Source organism: Erinaceus europaeus, chromosome 1 (assembly GCF_950295315.1).
Source record: "Erinaceus europaeus chromosome 1, mEriEur2.1, whole genome shotgun sequence".
In the NCBI taxonomy this organism is placed as follows: domain Eukaryota; kingdom Metazoa; phylum Chordata; class Mammalia; order Eulipotyphla; family Erinaceidae; genus Erinaceus; species Erinaceus europaeus.
In genome coordinates this window covers 12,472,955-12,494,583 of record NC_080162.1, presented here as the reverse complement: position 1 = coordinate 12,494,583, position 21,629 = coordinate 12,472,955, and the positions used below count along the sequence as shown (strand labels likewise).

General features: G+C 42.0%; 1 protein-coding gene across 10 annotated transcripts in view; it reads left to right on the top strand.

The window, feature by feature from the left end:
- Positions 1-20,545, top strand: part of RHOBTB1 (Rho related BTB domain containing 1) — a 97,279-nt gene extending 76,734 nt beyond the window's left edge. For all 10 annotated transcript variants that reach the window (XM_060191896.1, XM_060191595.1, XM_060191533.1 and 7 more), the window contains 5 exons: positions 1,543-1,661; positions 8,851-9,001; positions 13,900-13,988; positions 17,188-17,293; positions 18,350-20,545. In XM_060191896.1, the coding sequence (XP_060047879.1) occupies positions 1,543-1,661; positions 8,851-9,001; positions 13,900-13,988; positions 17,188-17,293; positions 18,350-18,519 (635 nt within the window). In that variant the 3' untranslated portion in view covers positions 18,520-20,545. The remainder of the gene's footprint in view (positions 1-1,542; positions 1,662-8,850; positions 9,002-13,899; positions 13,989-17,187; positions 17,294-18,349) is intronic.
- Positions 20,546-21,629: the final 1,084 nt, after the last annotated feature.

The window sequence follows — 21,629 nt, the reverse complement described above, 5'->3', positions numbered from 1 at the left end:
TAGTATCTGTCATAATAAGACAGAAGAAAATAGTCACTGGGTGTGTTCTCAGTTTCAAAGCTTAAATAATTTCTACGCCAGACATTGGTCACAGTGGTAGAGGATCATGTTGAAATATTACAGACTGGGAGTCAGGCAGTAGCGCAGTGGGTTAAGCGAATGTGGCGCAAAGTGCAAGCACCGGCATAAGGATCCTGGTTCGAGCCCCGGCTCCCCACCTGCCGGGGAGTCGCTTCACAGGCGGTGAAGCAGGTCTGCAGGTGTCTCTCCCCCTCTCTCTCTGTCTTCCCCTCCTCTCTCCATTTCTCTCTGTCCTATCTAACAACGACATCAATAATAACTACAACAACAATGAAAAACAACAAGGGCAACAAAAGGGAAAATAAAGTTTTAAAAAAAAAATTTTTAAAGAAATATTATAGACCTACAGTGAATCAAGACAGTGAACCTGAGTTAATGGAATCACCTTCTCACTGGAGAGGCATAACGACTAAGCTAAGCATGTATTCTCTTATATTTTACTAGTTTTTATGAGGCAATCACGAGACATAAACAAGAAGGGACTCTGTGCTCAAAGCACTGCCCCCACCATCCATAAAAGCCTTAACTCCTTTCTCGTCTTTGTTGCTCACATATGGATTAATCCAGGGCTCCATACACCCAAAGCAAGCATTTTAGCTCTTAGCAAACTCCCTAACCTCCTGGACAATTTTAATATGGGCTAGGTAATGGATGATGTTAGGGAATTCTTGCTAATTTTCTTAATGAATAACGATAGTATGGTTATCTAGGGGGAATGCTCTTATTTTTAGGAAACTTGATGAATTAGGAATTTATTATTATACTAGCAATAAAAAGTTTATGTAAATATCAGATTGTATAACAGACATATGTAGCTAAAGAAAGGATGGTAAAATACTATTAATAGAGTAAATGACTTATCACTGTACTATCCTTTCCACAATTCTTTTTTTTTTTTCTCAGTGCCTGCATTACTAATCCACTGCTCCTGGAAGCCATTTTTCCCATTTTGTTGCCCTTGTTGTTACCCTTGTTGTTGTCATTGCTATTATTGTTGTTGGAGAGAAAGCAAGAGTGGAGGGACGACAGGGGGAGAGAAAGACAGACACCTGCAGACGTGTTTCACCTCCCGTGAAGCAACCCCTCTGCAGGCAGGGAGCCAGGTGCTCGAACCAAGATCCTTGCACTTTGTGCCATGTACACTTAACCCACTACTCTATCACCTGACCCCCCTCTTTCCACAATTCTGTATCTGAAACTTTCCATTAAAAAAAATGAAGAAAAATACTCCTCCCCGTTGTATGATTTTATAATTCAAAAGAATTTATCTTGTGACCTGAGGTATAATTTTTAGGAGATGACTCCTTAAGTCTTTAGAGAACATAAGGAAATTGGGTGTTCTAAAGAAAGGAAACTAGTGCATAAAAATAGTGAGTGAGAGATTAAGGGAGATAAAACGTGATGAAAATGGATGGAACTCTCAGTGGGGCTGGCTCACGGTTTTGCTTTCTCCTTGGGCAGATGTGACCTTTAAATTGGATGATGGAGCAATCAGTGCCCATAAACCACTGTTGATCTGTAGCTGCAAGTGGATGGCTGCCATGTTCGGCGGGTCATTTGTGGAGAGCGCTAACAGTGAGGTATGTGCTCTCCAAAGAGCCTAAGGGCTTTCATTATGACTGTGTGTGTGCATGTGTATAAAATGTTTAATTAGCCAGATGACTGATGGATGCTTCCGTAACTGTTTCTGTAAAATAGTCTCTTACACAGTTCTTAATTGTACAGTTATAGGGAGCTATTGTTTATTGTTTGCTTCTTACATGTAAGCACTTACGTGGCCAGCACATAACCTGTCCTTTCCTCCCTCCTCACTCATGAAAAAGTGATCAGCTATTCTTTTTAGCAAATGTCGAAAGGCAGAATTGCCACTAAATCACACACAAGTGGGACAGAGTCTATTTTCCAGAAATTCTACGAAAAGCTTCTTCAGTCACCTCATGGGCTCAGCTCTGCCCCTAGCCACATAGGAGACCTTGAAAAGTCACTTTCATTGCCTCCCTTTTTTTTCTTTTTTTTTATTTATTAACAGTCTGTTACAGGATTATAATATTACAATATATAGTCCCACCCTCCCACCTCCCAAACATAAGCACCATAGTTCTCTTAAGTCTTACAAAGAGTTTGCTTGCTTCTGTTTTGTTTGAATTTTTTTTTTTTGGCAAGTTTGTGTAAATCGGGTCTCTAGATTCCGCATATGAGTGAAACCATTTGGTAGCTGTCTTTCATCTCTTTACTTATTCCATTAAACATCACCACCTCCAGGTCCATCAATTTTGTCTCAAAGGGCTCAATATCATCTTTTTTGATTGCAGAGGATTGCAGAGATTCCATGGCAAATATATCCCGTAACTTCCTTTAAAAAAATTTTATTTATTTATTAATGAGAAAGAGAGGAGGAGAGAGAGAAAGAACCAGACATCACTCTGGTACATGTGTTGCCGGGGATGGAACTCAGGACCTCATGCTTGAGAATCCAGTGCTTGGTCTACTGTGCCACCTCCCAGACCACTATCCCATAACTTCTTTAACCTGTCATTTGATGATGGGCATTTAGGCTGATCCTACTCTTTGGCTTTTGGCCTCACACTTTTCATTGTCAAGATGAAGGGTGCACCAACTCACCTGTGAAGTCCCCTTGAGCTGCAGGACTTCCTAAGGCTCTGCTTTGTGTTTTCCTTCTCTGAGGGCTTGTTAACTAGAGGGACATCATTCTGGAGTATATGGTTACTCCTCTGAGCAAGTCTCTTCAAGTGCTTAGGTCTAGTCAAATCACTTGTTAGACACTATTTTAAAAAAGAGAGAGAGATACTCTTAGAGCAGAACATTCAGTGCACTGGAATCACTATATCTTCGTCTATTTGTACAAACTCTGTTAGGAAAAAAAAAAAAGAAAATTCCATGTAGGCACTTTTAACTTGAGTCCAGAGATGAGCCAGAAGCATTTCTTCTGGTTTATTGTAATTTTTTTCACCATCTTTATTAAAAAAAAAAAAAAAAAGGAAACATCCAATCAGGTTTATTGTCCTAAGAAACTTAACTTTGCTTATCTAAGCATCTCTCCAAACTTTTAAAAAGAAATACAGAAAACAATAGTTAACTTTTTGAAAAAGGACACTCACACCAGAAATCCGAGCACTCCTCCTGTGGTGACCCGGGAGTCTGCATTTGCATCCCCAAGTTGGAAACCAGAATCCTAGACTCACAAGCCCTGAGAGCTGGGCCTGAGGTGGTCACTGGGTCACCCTCCTGCTTCCAAAACAGACTGCAGCTGCTCTAATTTTCAGCAAAAAGCTGTCTGCTGTTTTTGAGAAGGCTGTTACAACTATTCAGGTAACCCCCTTTCTAGTTTCTACGTCTTTATAATGCAGAAAGTTCTGTAATTAAATGAAGGACTGCCAATGCTGTCAAATGTTTGGAGTCGCATTACTAAGAGTCATACAGCCAGTGGAAACTACCTTTTGAGAGGCCTACGATTCAAATCTCAGCTTTGCTTTGTAAGAACGTTACAACCCATCACCTTTTGAAACTCCACTTCCCCCCCATGGAAAACACAGTAATCACACATGGTGTGATTACAATGTTTAAGAATCAGGACTTGCAAAACATCAGTCTTTAAATATGTGTAGTGGTGATTTTTATTCTCTTTGCCTTACTTCCAAAAAAATTTGGAGAAAATGCTGGCTTTGATAAAAACCACTTCCCAATGGTGTTCCCCAAGAACTCCCAACAATCTCCAATCCTCCTTCCTGCTCAGTGAAGTTGCACACTGACCATCTGCTGCTAACCCAGCAGAGAGAAGTTGATCAAGGTCAGGAACCCAGACACAAAGTGACACTGTCAGAGCCGACCTCAGAAATGCTAATCTCCTTTATCCCTTCCCAGAATGGACTATAATCATCTGCAGGAGAGGCGACCAAAACAAAAACTTGGTGACAAATGTGCAGAATGCACACGGATCTGGTTGTCTGGTGGCCTCTCCTGGAGGCAGCCAACTGCTTAGAATTCCAAATTATAAAAGAACAGGTCAGTTGCCACTCAACTGTCTAGCAGAGGTGACGCAGCTCCGAATACAAGGGCCATGAACCAGGCATCCCAAGATCTGTGCCAGAATTCCTTCAGCAGATACATCAAGAGTGGCAGGAGCTGGTGACATGCCTGCCCTCTTTTGCCCCTTCTCATCTCCCAGATGAAACTCTAGGAGGTACATAATTATGGGCTCTACTGTCAGCTTGACCTTGGACTAGCCACTGAGCCCCGTAAACCTGAGGAAAGCAAAAGAGTTCTTAAAATTCTTTAAAAGGACTAGTAAGACAGGATAGGGTATGTACGAGATAGCAACTTTGCCTAGAACATGCGAATGCTCAAGAACTGTTAGTGATTATTATCATGGAGAATTTTTGTTAAATTACATCCATGAGAACTTAAAGATCTTTGTGTCTTGAATGTCCTGGACTTAAAAGCCCTCAGGTTTATTTTTTATTTATTTAGCTTTTTTATTTTTATTTTGTTTTTATTTTTTTTATTTAGCTTTTTTGTAATTCATTTAATTGTTTTCTTTCTTTTTACCAGAGTACTACCTGAGCACTCTTCTCCCTCCCTTTGGTGTATGGTGGTTCTGGGAATTGAACTTGGAATCTTTGGTGCCTCAGGCATGAAAGGCTTTTTGCATAACCATTATGCTATCTCTCCAGCCTCCCTTCACCCCCCCCCCAGCTGCCTTTCTAAGCTAGTTAAATGTGGTAAAGGTGGTTAATAGAGGTAAAAGAAGCACTATGAAAAGATCAAAGAAGGTAAAGATATGTATATATGTTACTACAACATGTAATATAAAGGTACATATGTGAAATACATATAAATGCATATGGAATGCATAATAAATAAGTATGTATATTAAATATATTAGACAAGTAAGTATATATGTATAATTAATAAAAATATATAAAGGTCTGTTTTGTTCCTTTCTAAGCTACTGTGTTTTTTTTTTTGGTTTTTTTTTTTTAATTTTTTATTTAAGAAAGGATTAGTGAACAAAAGCATAAGGTAGGAGGGGTACAACTCCACACAATTCCCACCACCCAATCCCCATAACCCACCCTCTCCCATGATAGCCTTCCCATTCTCTAGCCCTCTGGGAGCATGGACCCAGGGTCGTTGAGGGTTGCAGAAGGTAGAGGGTCTGGCTTCTGTAATTGCTTCCCCGCTGAACATGGGCGTTGACTGGTCGGTCCATACTCCCAGTCTGCCTCTCTCTTTCCCTAGTAAGGTGTGTCTCTGGGGAAGCTGAGCTCCAGGACACATTGGTGGGGTCTTCAATCCAGGGAAGCCTAGCCAGCATCCTGGTGGCATCTGGAACCTGGTGATTGAAAAGAGAGTTAACATACAAAGCCAAACAATTTGTTGAGCAATCATGGATCCCAAGTTTGGAATAGTGGAGAGGAAGTGTTAGGGAGGTACTCACTGCAAACTCTAGTGTAATCCTGTTTAACTCTTTATTGACTTGCGAACATCTGAGTTCACCACAATATTTAGCCTATTTTTTGCCTTAGTAGAACTCATTTATATGTATCTAAAAAGAAATAAAATATGCTCATTGATGTTACTTTAAAACTTTTTCAGTCATTTAATATTTAAGAAGACGCTGTGCCTTACTGATATTTTTCTCATTACTTTAATGTAGCAGTAAGCATAATTCTCTCCCCAGAGGTTCTCAGCAAGTGGTTCATTAAAAATGCATGCCTGAGCTGTAGTAAGCAATGCTTTGGGTCTCAAATACTTTTTCATCCTCTATGAGACCATCTCTAATTATAAGCCTACTAATGTGAGCTGATCTTCACAATTAAAATTTTAAGCCAACTAAACTAGAATATGGGATGTTGTTTAACATAACATTACATTCTGTCATTACTTGTTTTAAGCTACATCCAGCATGCAGGATGCAAATTTTTTATTTCATTTCTCATATGTATATGTATTATATCTTTATATATGTTATTTTTTCAAAGGTCTATAAAGTGGTCTCTCCATTGTTAATACAGTTAATCTAATCGTAGATATTGAAATTACAGAATCAAGAATTTAAAAAGCATCCATGGGAGGGGAAAAACTGGTGTCCTAAAGCATCATTAGTTTCTTTCCATTGGCTGGTTACATCTGAAGGCTCCTAATGCAAGCATGGGAGACAGGGCAGTGGTAGCACATGAGACTTGCATGTGACATTGCCCAGGTTTGACTGCTACTACCAAGAGCCAGTGCTGAGCAGTTCTCTAGTAGGAAAGAAGGGAGAGAGGAGGGAAGGGAAGCAGGGAAGGAAGGAAGGAGGGAGAGAGGAAGGAAGGGAGAGAGGGAAGGGAAGGGAAGGAAGGAAGGAAGGGAGGAGGGGGAGGGAGAGAGAGGAGGTTCCACAATGTTACTTGCCAAACCACCTGTTGCTTCACGAAACTGTCAGCATTGTATTAAACCAGAAGGTAGCCAACAGGTCATGAATGATAACAAATGTCCAAGTGCCCTGAAGACACTGGAAATATGGGGGCAGGGCTGCTCACTGACATCTGTCGTCTCTTGACGGTAGGAATGTTGTGATTTATGATGTTCACTTTGCATAGCTTAGACTTTTACCTTCCAAAAATGTTAAGTGAACCTGAATATCTTCATATTCTGAGACCTTAATGAAGAAGAAAAAAAAAAAAGCTTTTAGGTATCATTCCTTCCAAATCCACGCCATACAGCATACGAGAAAGTCAGAGGGCGAGTGATAGATAGGAAGACACGTGCCACGCAACATTCTTTTTTTTTTTTTTTGCGCCAGAGCTCCATGTATGACTCGTCTGCTCCTGGTGGACTGCTCTACTTTTTCTTTAGCCAGGACGACAGAGAGCAGTAGAGAGAGACAGAGAAAGATGAGACAGCACAACTCTGCTGCACCACTTGTGAAGCTCTCGTGTGGCAGTTGGTGGCCGCATGCCGGATCCTCACACGGGCGCAGTGAGCACTCTGCCTGTCAGCCGCCTTCACACACGATTTCCTTCCTCAACATCCCCCTAGGCCGGCCCCTGGGTCCCTTGCTCCATCCTCCCCTGGGCCATTGTTCTGTTCAGAAACAGAAGACAGCTCCCTCTCTGAGAGGACAGGTATTCACAGGAAACCATGAGACTTTTGACCTTGATAGCATTCAGCGCGTACTGAAATGTGTACACTTTCACTCTCTCCCTCTCCTCTCGTCCTTCTCATAGTAAGTAAATATTTTTACAGTACGAGGTAAGGAAATTCTGTAATGCATGCAGGAAGCCTCCTGTGCGCAGAAGACCTTCAATTAAGGTAGTGCTTATAATCACCGTCATTCCAAAAGTAAACATAAATGGCACCTTTCATTACTACACCAGGGACCATCCAGTGGAGTCTGAAACCCTAAATGGGGGATCGGGCGGTAGCGCAGCGGGTTAAGCTCACGTGGCACAAAGCACGAGGACCTGGGTAAGGATCCCGGTTGGAACCCCCGGCTCCCCACCCAGGGGAGTCGCTTCACAGGCGGTGAAGCAGGTCTGCAGGTGTCTGTAGTTCTCTCCTCTCTGTCTTCCCCTCCTCTCTCAATTTCTCTCTGTCCTGTCCAACAGCAGCAGCAGTGACAAATAATAATGACAACAACAAGGGTAACAACAAGGGCCACAAAATGGGAAAAATGGCCTCCAGGAGCAGTGGATTCGTAGTGCAGGCCCCGACCCCCAGCGGTAACCCTGGAGGCAAAATAAATAAATTAAATTAAATTAAATGGGGGGGAGGAAACAGTGACTACTAGGAGCAGTGACTTCCTAGTACAGAGACTGACGAGTCCCAGCAACAACTCTGAAGGCAAAAAATAAATAACTAAATAATAAATAAATAAAACCTTTAGAAATCCTAAGTACCCTACTGAGCCATGCCCTGCCATCCAGAACTCTGCTTCCAAGACCCTCTCCAACTCTCTAGAAAATTGCAGCACGTGTCTACACAGGCGCTAGACACAGGTGCTCGGGATGGAGATCAGAGGAGAAGCCCTTGTAGACACTGCACCCTGCTTTTCCCTGAGACGTGCCAGGCAAGGATTTCTCTGGACTCTGAATTTCCTGATGCCTGATGGTGCTTCAGTGGTCCTGAATCTACTCAGCATATAGTTCTGGGGACCAAATTCTATAGGAAAGAAAATAGTAAGTCGTGTCTATTGTGCTAGCGTGTAGGTAGAATGTTGGAACCAACCAGCCGTGGTGGCAACTAAGATGGCTGCCTGTCCTCTGCGCATCTTCAAAAGCTGGGCTTTATCGTATGTCAACAGCAGTGTTTGTAGTGCCTCCTCCCCCACGCACACACACACACACACACACACACACACACACACCTGTCCTGTCATGTTGCTAGGAGCTCTCCCCACATTGTAAGACACTTGGCAGGGAGAGGCTGTGTCAGCATATGTTTCCAACCCATTTGCCTGATTTATAAGTCCACACAGCCTTTTAAAAAACTCCAAATCGAACTTTTGTCAGGCAGCCCCACTGCTTGTCGTCTACAGATCAAACTGTCATGTTTAAAGACATAAATACCAAATGACTTCTGTGGATAAATACATAAATACCAAATGACTTCTGTGGATAACCTCAAAGCAGGAGCGGTGGGTTCATAGTGCTAACACAAAGCCCCAGCAATAATCCTGGAAGTAAACACACAAACAAAAGGATTCACTTAAAAATATGTCCCCCCTGATTTCTGCAGAGGAACTTAGCTTTTCAAATGACGTTTCAGGTGTATCTTCCGAACATAAACAAGATGTCGATGCAGGCAGTGCTGGAATATCTCTACACCAAGCAGTTGTCACCTAACTTGGACCTGGACCCACTGGAACTGATCGCCTTGGCAAACAGATTCTGCCTGCCACATCTGGTCGCCCTTGCAGGTAAGGCTCAGTGACTCAGGACCATGGAATGTCTGTCATATTTCTCAAAGTTATATTTAAGCAAAAATAAATAAATTTCCTTTTTCATTAATTTTTTCTTAATTTCTTTATTAGGGGGTTAATGGTTTACAGTCGACAGTGAATACAATAATTTGTACATGCAGAACATTTCTCATTTTTCCACATAACAACACAATGCCCACTAGGTCCTCTGTCATCCTTTCCCCACACACACACACCCACCCCACACACACCCACCCCAGTCTTTTACTTTAGTGCAATACACCATCTTTGAAAAGAAAATTTTCAAAGAATACGAGTTACTTTTGTCACCTAATATAAGACCGTCTTATACAGGATGATAGGAACGGATTGAATGTACCAGACAGCCCAGTTCAATTCCACAGATATTTTTGTAAAGATATCTTCTTTCACTTTATTTATTCTGATAGGACAGAAAGAGTCTGAGAGGGAAGGAGGATAGGAAGAAGGAGGATAGAGGTGAAGAAGGCACCTGCATGCAGCACTATTTCACTCATGAGACCTTCCCCCCTGCAGGTGGAGACCAGGGGCTTGAACCTGGGTTCTCACTCACCGTAACATGTGCGCTTAACCAGATGCACCACTGCCCGCTGCCCCCTCCCCACCCACTCAGTATGAAAGAGCTACTTAATAGTTGACACAAATATATAAAGATGCATAATAAGTTGCCCTATCTTTTAGACTGATGTCGCATGCAGTCTGCCTCGTTTGTGGACAACAGAATTCACACTAAAATTATTTTTTCCTCGTCACCTCCAGAATGAGTGTTCCTACACAGTCTTTAAGTGAGAAACAGTGCTTCAGAGCTTAGACTGCAGAGCCAGATTGCTTGAGTTCACTCCCTGGCCTCCACTGCTCATAACTAGGTAACCTCACTGATTGACTTTAATGGTTCTCATTCACCTCTTTTTAAAAATGGGGATAATGGGCCGGGCGGTGGCACACCCGGTTGAGTGCATATGTTACAACGTGCAAGGACCTGGGTTCAAGCCCGTGGTCCCCACCTGCAGGGGGAAGACTTCACAAGTGGTGAAGCAGGGCTGCAGGTGCCTCTGTCTCTCACCTTCTCTATTCCCCTCATCCTCTCAATTTCTGGCTATCTCTATCCAATAAATAAAAGTAATTTTAAGAAATGGGTATAGTAATATTCTACCAGTGAGCTGTTGTGAGGATCAAATGAGTTGTCTATGCCTGTCTAGTTCTTAGACTCATGTCTGGCACCTAGGAAGCATTATGTAACTGCTTTTCTTAAAGCTATTTTAGAGAATGTTCTGACATTGTCAAGATAATTTGGGGAGGAGGAAAAAGAAAGGGAGACTTGGCTTAACTTTAACATAAAGTCTTCTGTCTGGTTCTAAATTTGTTCATCTGGTAAGCTGCAGCAGGTCGAAATAATATAGACACACTCAAATAATCTTCTTCTCCTTCTCCTTCTCCTTCTTCTTTTTCCAAATAACCTTCTTAAATCAAACCCTGTGGCTTCATTCAGCAGAGGTGCCAATCAGCGGTCCAGGTTTTTATTGATACACTTAGTTGATACTTACTATACATGAAAGCAGAAAATACTGTCTGCTTTGTTCACTGGCCTATCCCACACACAGAAAAGTACCTGAGTATATTAGCTTCTCAATAAATATTTGTTGAACCATTAAATGAATAAAAAAGATTTGAACAAAGTCCTTGACTTTCTAGCAGTGACTTTAAAAAAATAAATAAGCAAATAAACTTCCCCGTGCTTCAATTTCTGCTACCTTCTCCTTTCCTTAATTTTCCACAGTTGGATAAAAAAGATATAATTTAATCATTGCTATTCAATTTTTAAAGAATTTAATCCTCCCCACCTGCAGGGGAGTCGCTTCACAAGTGGTGAAGCAGGTCTGCAGGTGTCTATCTTTGTCTACCCCACTCTATCTTCCTTTCCCATCTTGATTTCTCTCTGTCCTATCCAATTAAAAAAAGGAATTTAATCAACATCTATAAGTCATAGACTGAGATGAATGTTTGAATGTATAACTTTTCAACTACAAATTCAAGGGAACTACAATAGGCGTTTCCTATTTAGAGAAATATGAATTCTAGCCGTTTGACTACTTATGGCTTTTATACATTTTTTTCTCTTTGAGGATAATTTTGGTTGTTTTGAAATAGTCAAAAATAATTTGATGTTGGGAATCGGGCAGTGGCACAGTGGGTTAAGCGCACGTGGCACAAAGCGCAAGGACCGGCATAAGGATCCCAGTTCCAGCCCCCCGCTCCCCACCTGTGGGGAAGTCGCTTCACAGGTGGTGAAGCAGGTCTGCAGGTGTCTGTCTTTCTCTCGCCCTTTCTGTCTTCCCCTCCTCTCTCCATTTCTCTCTGTCCTATCCAACAACGACATCAGTAACAACAACAGTAAGAACTACAACAATAAAACAAGGGAAACAAAAGGGAATAAATATTAAAAAATAATAATAATTTGATGTTAAATCTCTTGAACAAGGTTTATGATCCGTCACCCAAATGGTGCTATTTTTGCTTAAGTACTAAATATTGGGGATCTAGCAGATCACATCTGTTATCATGCACAGAGGAGCTAGGTTCAGGCCCCCAGTCCAACCTGAGGGGGCAGAGGGATCTTTGCTAGCATTGGGGCAGTGCTATAGGTATCTATCCTGAGCTCTTACTTGCTCTCTCTATTTAAAAAAAAAAAAATTTGTCTGAGGCCAGGTGTTAGCACACCTAAGTGCTCACGTTACAGTGCACAAAGACCCTGGTCCCCACCTGCAGCGGGAAAGCCTTATGAGTGGTGAAGCAGGACTGCAGGTGTCTCTCTGTCTCTTTCCCTCTTGATCTCCCCCTCCCCTCTCAATTTCTCTGTCTGTCTCTATCCAATAATAAATATTTTTTAAAAATCATCAGTAGGAGACAGTGGAGTTCTGCAGGCACTGAGCCCCAGCAGTAACCCTAGTGGCAAATAAATAAATATTAAGTGTGGTAATAAAAAAAATTTTAAAAACCATGGGACCACTTTCTCCTCGAAAGAAAAGTACCAACCCAAAGAAAGCTTCTTGTGTGAATTGCAGGATCTTCTCTCTCTGTGTGTGTGTGTGTGTTTGCTTTGTTTTTAAGTGCTGTTATTACAACTATTCTTATTTAATTCATAGCTTCCTAAAACAATTTCTTTTATCATCTATAGTCTTTAGGATCTACTGTTTAGCATCTGTAAGAAATGTTTAAAACATAGTGTTTAAAAGTCAGATTGTGGGGAGTGAATAATCCGCATGCCAAAGTGTCAAATAAATATAGAAAATTCCCTAAACCTCAAAGCCCAAGTTGTTTCTGTGAAATTTACCTCCAAACAATTCTTTGTCACTCCCATGGAGAAACATCATATGAGTGAAACCAATTTAATCTAGATATCATATTGACCAGACAGAGGCATATTGACTAACCAGCCAGAAAGTAAGCATGGTTTGGACAGTCTGTTGAATTAAAAGGAAAAATGCAATGAGGGGGCCAGGCAACGACACACCCAGTTAAGTGCACGTATCACCCTGAGAAAGGGCCCAGGTTTGAGCCCCCCCCCCCGGGGGGGGATTCTATGAGCAGTGTTATCTGCCTTTCTCTGCCCCTCTCTGTCTCCCCTCCTCCTCTCAATTTCTCTCTGCCCTGTCAAAATAAAAATAATAGGAAAAAAAAAAAAGGAAAAATGGCCACCAGGAGTAGTGGATTCATAGTCTAAGCACCAAGCTGCTGTGATGGCCCTGGATACCAAAAAAAAAAAAAAAAAAAAAAGATGCAATGCTAAAGACCCAGTTTCAACTTCAAGAGGCCAAAATGTGAACCTAGACTGTACCCACACATGTCAGTCCTCAAGATTACTGACAGTCCAAATGAAGGAAAAAGAGAGATTAATCTCAGAACCATCTGATACAAGTCCCAAGCAGAAATGTTTTGTTGTTGTTGGTTTTTTTTTTTTTTTTTTTGGTTTTTGCCCAGCTAGATTTCTGTTACTTATGGCAGGAGACCTCCCCAAGACTCTGAGAAGCTGAACAGCATATCATCCATCTTTGTGTTGAGATGGACTGACTTGTTCATGTGAACTCCTTTCTCTCTTGATCAGTCTTCCCACTGCAGGAGATGATTGAGACATGGACTAATTTGAGTGGGAAACTGTCACCTAGGAAAGGACTAGAGAGTCTGGGAGGCTTTAGGAACGTGCTGTCTACTATCTACAGCAACACTGTCCAATATAACTTTCTCTTTTTTAGCTTAACTTATTGATTAGATAGAAATTGAGAAGGGAAGGGGAGCTAGAGAGGGAAAGAAATAGAGAGACAACCTACAGCACTCGTGAAGCATTCCCCTCTGCAGGTGGGGACCAGGGGCTTGAACCTGGGTCCTTGCGCATTTGTTATGTGTGAGCTCAACTAGGTGTGCCACCACCCGGCCCACCTACGATACAACTCTCTACAGTGATTGGGAATACTCTGCAATGACATTGTTTAATAATACTGTGTGACTGCTGAGCATTTAAATGTGACTAGAGAACTGACATTTGTATCTAATTTAATTAACTTAAATTTAAAACACCTGCAGTGGCTGCTACTTAACCGTGCTGACAGTGTCGATCTGGAAGATACTGGCTATCTCAGAAACGCTAGCATGCAGCCCCCAAGTCATTGCTGCAACCACAGGAGACCAGAACTCTGCGTACTAAGTGCACAGCAGAATGACCTCAGGGCCAGTTGAGCTGATGCAAGAACTGCCTCCCACACTTGTTCCCCTCTAAGGTGGTCCTGGACCAGACTCGCCACCCAGGAAGCCTAGCTCTCAGGGTACTGTCTAACTTCCTCCCTCGTCCCTCTGTTCCCCAGAGCAGCATGCTGTCCAGGAGCTGACCAAGGCTGCAATGAGTGGTGTGGGCATTGACGGGGAGGTGCTCTCTTATTTGGAATTGGCGCAGGTTGGTAACTATTCACTTTTCACCTTTTCGATTGTATTCAACTGGTCCATTTAATGCTGATAAAACATTCCACTGTCACATCTGTCTAAATAAAGATGTCACCACTGAGTCACAGAGACCCCCTGTGTACACTGAGATCTGAGAGTTTTCAGTTTCCTCCACTGTTCATCCTGCTGGGCTTTATTTGAAAAAACAAGGACCCAACCCCCCCCCCCCCCCACATCAACTCCAGTGTCCCTCTTCCCCCCCTGAGGAACCAGCTTCACATGTGGGACAGAGCTTTGGGCATGATAAGGGAAGGGAATTTTTTTTTTTTGGTTTTGTTTTTGTTTTCTTTCCTGTTTTGGCTTCTTGGATATTTGTTATCCAAGATCAAAATGTTTCTGGATTTCCATAAAGCCCCAGGACACCTCACACTTTACTGTTGCTGTCCTGAGATTTGTTGAAGTCAGTATTTGTTAATATTGCAGTTGCGTTTTCTTAGTTCCAATCACACTTGCACACTTCTTCCAGAGAGAGTCTGACTGCTTCAGCTTCCTTATCCATAAGATATGATGATGCTGATTAATACCCTGCTGACGCTCCAAATGATTTCAAGAACCAAGTAGGATAAAGCACTTGATTGAAAACACAAGCAACCGGGAAAGAGCACTGAGGAGTGGACACACTCTTATAGTACACAACACCTGCGAAGGGTTGCCTAGTGTCTGAAATAGCACTTCCTCTTCCCTTCCGTCTACTAGGCTTTGCATGCCTGTCCCTTCACTCGGGGTAGTGATTTATTAAGTCTTACATCAGGCCGTTTAAATTGATATTCCTCAGTCAAGGAAAGGAGGGAGTTACGTAGCAGGTGCTGCTCAGGTCATTCTAACTGGCTCTATATAAGACATAGCTCAGGTTCCAAAGGAAAAAAGAAATGGTAGAATGGGACTTGACAGGAGCTCGTTCATTCTGATTTTATAGCCAGCAACGATTTGTTGCTTTTCTCACCATTCACCACGCACCAGCCTACACCAGAGCTCATAGAGCCACAAACAGTAGATTCCCTGCCCTTAGGGCAAAAACAAGTCAATGAAAGAAACAGACATAAGCACAAAGTACTGAATTCCAGTGTGAAAAAAAACAACCCAGCAGAGATTACAATTAAACTAGAAGACAAGATAGAGATTATAACTGGTATCAAGCCCCTATCAAAATGGGTTATCCACACTTGGAATTAGGACTTTCACAAAAGACCAAGGGGGCAACTTGCATGACTTGTGCTGTCTATTAAGTATTCTCCCTAGAGAAAAATTAGATGACCCAGCATTTCATACAGAACCAATCCATCTGAGGTCATGATTCAAAGTTCCCCCAGTGCCCCACCCCACCCAACTATACATACTCCCTACAGAGAACTAATGACAAGCTTCAGTAAGCCTTGACAGGAAGCATTCAGTATTCAGTCTCTCATGTTTTAACTTACGTGTTAGATGTTATCCCAAGAGTGTGCGTGTAAGAGTTTAGCATTCAGCCTGGTTACCAACAGGACCCTAATGCACCTTCCAGTTTCTCTGATGTAAACACTCCCACCTGGTCCATGTTAACCAAATAAACTTATTAAAGTCAGAGTGACAAAGAAATTGTCACCACTGGCTGTTCAGCAGATATGTCCTTTCCAAGCATACTACTACCCTAATATTATTTTCCAAATGAAATGCTTCAGAAGAAGTTAAAAGTACCAAATTATGGTGTTGAGGTTGTGATCTCTAGTGAGTGAATTGAATTGAATTGAATTGAATTGAGTTGAGTTGAGTTGAGTTGAGTTGAGTTGAGTTGAATTGAATTGAATTGAATTGAATTGAATTGAATTGAATTGAATTGAATTGAATTGAATTGAATTGAATTGAATTGAATTGCTCAGGACTGTTCTCTTGAGAAGAACTTTTCTCTTGACTTTGTTCCATGGTGGAGACGCGAGCACCACCACACTCACCTGCAAGCTAAAGTTTCCAGCATTTCATTGAGCAAGAAGAAACTTGTAAGAGCAAGCATAGAATTAATGTCTTGAGAGGGAGGACAGTAGACAGCATAATGGTTATGCAAAGAGACTCTCATGCCTGAGGCTCCAAAGTCCCAGGTTCAATCCCCCCCACCACCATAAGCAAGAGCTGAGCAGTGCTCTGGTTAAAAAAAAAAAAAAAATTAAAAAAAAAGAATGACTGTCTGAGAGAGGCATGAACAGAAGAATGAAGGATGAGGGGGGCAGGCAGTGACGTTCCAGGTTAAGCACACATAGTACAAAGCGCAACTCCGATTCGAGCCCCCGGCTCCCCACCTGCAGCGGGGTCGCTTCACAAGCAGTGAAACAGGTCTGCAGGTGTCTATCTTCCTCTCCTCCTTTCTGTCTTTCCCTCATCTCTCAATTTCTCTGTCCTATCCCAAAAAAGCAAACAAACAAAGGGCCACAGGGACATTGGATTTGCAGTGTAGGCAAATAACCCTGGAGGCAAAATTAAAAGAAGAATGAAGGACCAAAGAAATTTGGCCATATCTGAGGAGAGAGTGGGGAGTTGAATATGGATTTTTGGAGTCTCTAAGTCTTTTTTTTCCAGTGGCAACCACCCCAGCCGCACCCTCCAAGAGCATCTGCTCAGAACAGAGCAGTGGGGTATTCAGATCCCTCCCACCCGGCCCACACTACTGCTTTTCTTAACCAGAGGACAGGCATAGGGCAGTCACACATTCTGCAATCTGAAAGTCTCCTGTTTCCCATCTCAAAGTCTCCTCTTTCAGGCCCCAGCAAGCCCAGCTCTGACATGCGACACACGAGTATTCCGTTGCCAGGGCTTCCTTAAACAGAGACGACATTGCCACTTCTGGCTGTTTGGCTGGTGTCTTCCAGAGGCCACAGCCACTTACCATTCATCAGCGGGCCAGAGGGCCAGGGAGAGTGGGAAGGCAAGGCAGAATTTAAACTCCTGATGAGATACAGTGAGTATTTTTGGCATGCCTATCACAGGGATAAGAGAGGAGCGAGCCTAATGCTCTACTTGCTGCCCTCGGAGCCAGTCAAAACACTGTAGTCAAAACAAGAGGTTTGCTGAATTAGTCATGCATGCCCTTTATTTCTTTCACCTCTACGATGGCTTCCTATTTTTTTTTATATCCCCTCTTCAGAAAACAAGAGTCTGACCCCCTTTTGGTCAATTTCCTACAGTTTCACAATGCCCACCAGTTGGCCTCTTGGTGTTTGCACCACATCTGCACCAACTACAACAGTGTATGTTCCAAGTTTCGCAAGGAAATCAAGTCGAAATCTGCAGGTGAGATGGCATGGTCCCCATATGTTCAATGTTCATTCCCTGTGATGGGATTGTTTATTCTCTGTGCCCCTAAAGGGGGCCTTTAATAAATTTGGGATGATCCCGCTCATAGGAGCTGGAAAGTAAGAACAGAAGGGAAAAACACAAAGCAGAACTCAGATTAGGTTTGGCGTATTGTACCAAAGTTAGGGACTCTGGGGTGGGGCAGGGTTCAGGTCCTGGAACATGATGGCAGAGGAGGACCTAGTGGGGGTTGTATTGTTATGTGGAAAACTGGGAAATGTTACACAGGTACAAACTACTGTATCTTACTGTCGAGTGTGAACCACCAATCCTCCGAATAAAGAAAAAAAATGTTATAAAGGAGCCTTAAATTGTAGGGTGCTCTTGAAAATTCCTCATGACTAGCTAGAATCATAAAGTCATGTGGCGTGATGCAAGGAATTGTAGTTTGACAGCAGTTCTTGAAGAACTTCACAACTGGGGAGCCTAGAATGGAGTGTGAGGTTCATAGTACTCTGATCAGACCATGCCAGTGTGACCTCCTCCCCTGTCTAGGGAGGTGAGTTTCGGAGTAAGGCTTATACTCTGCAGCTGAGTCGTCCCGGGTTCTGGTTCTTTTCCCAGCTGCATGATACTAGGAGAGTTATTCTCCCTCACAAAATGTTGGTTACCTGGTCTGAAAACCATTCCTCTCCTAGTTGCCACTTGGTGGGTTGTTGAGAATATATATTATATAAAGATCAGCAAGGTAGCACACCTATAGAAAGGGCCTGCTTTGTCCATCAGGGACCAAAATTTGAATATGGTACCCATCCCAGTGGACAAAGAGTTAGTGATATGGTAAATTCTACTCTTTCTCTCTCTCTCTCTCTCTCTCTCTCTCATATATATATATGAAAAAGTCATCCTGGAGCAGTGAAGCCTCAGTGATGATGAGAGAGAGAGGGAAAGTATAAACTAACTATATATGAGAAGCATTAAGCCTAAGACCTGGAGCATAGAAGAAGCCAACTGATATTATTATCATTATCACCCACACTTTTCCTTCACCAGACAACCAGGAATACTTTGAGCGGCACCGCTGGCCCCCAGTGTGGTACCTGAAGGAAGAAGACCACTACCAGCGTGTGAAAAGGGAACGAGAGAAGGAAGATATGGCACTAAATAAACATCACTCAAGACGAAAGTGGTGCTTCTGGAACTCATCTCCAGCAGTTGCCTGAGGAGGAAGAGGGGGAAAAAAAATCAACAATCTGACAGGCCATTTTTAAAAGCACTACTGTAAAATTAGTCTTATTATTAGCTAGCAGATGTAGTTCAGGTTTCAGGCACTGATTTTCCTCCACTTTTGTGCATTTATCTTTGTTGGGATCAAAGCACAAGCTCACCATCAATGAGCCTGGACAAAAAAGGGAAGTTAATGCTCACTGCATTCCTTAAACTCACATGTATATTATTTTTTGTTAGGTGGTTTAATAAATTTTAATCCATGGTCTCACTTCTTTTGATACAAAGAAGGAAAAAAAAAAAAACAGTCCAGCTTTCATGTTGCAAATTCCAAATGGGAAAATATTTTTATATGGTCTCTTGTATTTGGTTGAAATAAAAATACTATGTATTACTTTATTTTACAGGCCATAAATTAACCATGAAGTCACCCCAAGTACATGGCCACTGAGCATTATGACATAATCAGAGGGTTATCCTTTTGTTGTGAAGTAAAGGTTTGGAATGAATTTCCCAAAGTGCAAGCTAGAGACTGTTTAATCTATGTTCTGTCGAATAACATTGGTATAATTACCAAGTCAGCTCTAAGAACATGTATTTACAATGTTTGCTGTGTAATTGCTAGTAATTATATGGTTACATGTGCCATGTAAAATATAGTGATATCAAATCTTCTGTTGTTTCACATGTCTAGATTCAAGATGATAATCTTTATAATCATTAGAAGGGCTTATTAAATCCCAGCATTATCCAGGGCAAACTCACTGGTGGACCTGAATATAAAAGATACCATAAGAGTGCTAGCGTTTGGATTGCTGTCTTAAGGTTTATATCTCTCAATATTCCTCGATCTTGCCATGCTTCTGCATATAGCTATTCTACTGACTTGAATAAGAATGGGCAAGAAATGGTCCCTGGACTCTGTCCCACCTTCAGTGGGCTTGTCACCACCAGAAATGGGCTTCCTCAGGTCTCTCAACTGTGGCCAACTTCATTTTGTAAGACATGATACGTATTTTTAAATCTACCCAGGGAAAATTCAGATTGCTGCAGAAGTAGGTTAAAGCAGACCACCCACCCCCCGCTGAAATTCAGCCGGCCTGTGAAAGCACAAAGCTGGAGGCTAAGTGGTCTAGGATCCTTGTATTCTCCGAGGCAAACAGGAATCTTATTCCAAGAGTCTAGGAAATGGTGCTATTGTGAGTTCTGACACTCTGTCATTCTGAATTTTCAGTGTTAAAGTAGCAAGTACTGAGCAGGGGAGCTTTCAAGAAGCAGTCAGTCATTGCTTCTCTGAAAAGTCATTGTCACAGTGCTCATGCAAAGAGTATTCTAAGGCCAGAGCTTCAAACCTGCTGCAGGATGTGATGTAGTGGGGGACTAGGGCTTTTTCTGCTGAGAGATCAGCTTAATGATCTAAAGACTGTTGATTTGGTTTTGCTTTTTTGTTTTTCTGAAGATGGGGGGGAGTCAGTTGAGTTCAAACGTCAATGGTGATAACCATATGCATTTGAAAATCTCTCCGAATCACAGATGGGCCTTTATTACTGCCAGTGGAAACACACCAGATTTAAGAGTTTGGAGAGGTCTAGAAATGCACCCACATCAAGGAGGGAGCAGTGGAGTATGAATGGAAGTTTATAAATGCATCTACCTTAATTTTTTTGCCAGTAGGGCTATGAATTTTTAATAGATAACGAAGACAGACGGGAAAATAAATGTCAAGACTTGGAAAGAATTGGCCTATATCCCGTCATAAAATGGTAGAAGTTGAATTTTCAAGTCATCAAAGATGAGTCGTTAATAGCCAAAGCTCCCATGTGATTGTAATCTTGCCAAAACCTAATGGACGTCCAGATGAACCTGGGGTATAAGCAATAATCTCCACTAGTGCTTGTGATCAGCTACTGTAACCAAGTGGCTGGTTCATTTGGTTGATGCTGATCAAGGGCCTTTAACTGTGGTGGTTTATTTCGTGTTTTTTATTTCACAAAAAGCCAATAAAATTGTTTCGTTACAAAATGCCTCTAGTTTTTGTTGTCGTTTTATGGGATGCCATCCTGTCATGTGAATACTTTTAACTTCCTTTTTTTAAAAAAAAAAAAAAAAAAGTCACTTTATTTAGCACTCATAATACTATAAAATCCAAGAGGTAGTTTCACTCATACAGGTATATAAGAGTCATCACTCCTACCACCAGTGTTCCAGCACCATTGTAACTGAGACCCCTCTATTTCCACACTTACTTCCTTCCCACCTTCAATAGCCATCATAGTTTTCACAGAAACATCAGTTTGGTTATTATTACAATTTTTAGAAGTTTGTCTTATATATTCCATATATTAGTAGTGCCGGGCTAGCACCGCTGGAGAGAGAGACTCTGAAACACGTGGCTGAGCGGGAACGCAATGCAATTTTTTATTGATCAGAGAAAAATGCCTTTATACCTTCTGAAGCAGAAGTGGCAGGTCAGAAGAGGAAATGGGTAGGCGAGTGGGTGGAGAGAAGAAAAAGAGCTCGAAGGTAGCAAGCTTCCATCTAACCAGTGGGGATTAAACAATGCCCTGCAGGCAGGGTGGGTCTCGGGCAAAACAGTGATTATGTAAATAGACCACAGCATCAAGCAATGCAGGGGAACCTGGTGTGATGAACAACATGGATAGAAACAGAAGGGGTCTTTAGAAGCAGAATTAGCCAAAGGAGAAATGATGACCAACAAGTAGAACTATTTAATAATCATTTAATAACTAATAATTATCTTTCTCTTTTATATTTCACTAGGTGGAATCACCTACAATTCCATACATTGTTTTCCAAAAAAGCACACTAGCTCGTGGCATAGCAGTGCTCCACTGAGTACATATCCCACAAACTTCTTTATTCTGTCATCTGCTGATGGGCATTGAAATTGATTCCATATTTTGGCTATTGTGAGTAGTTGTGTTCTGAATGTAGGGGTGCATATATGATTTCAAATGATGGTTCTCATATCATTCAGTTAAATGCCTAGGGGTGGCAGTGCAGACTCTCTCAAGAAATTTTTCAGTGGTCAGAGAGGTGGCACAGTGGATAAAGACCTGAACTCTCAAGCATGAGGTTCTGAGTT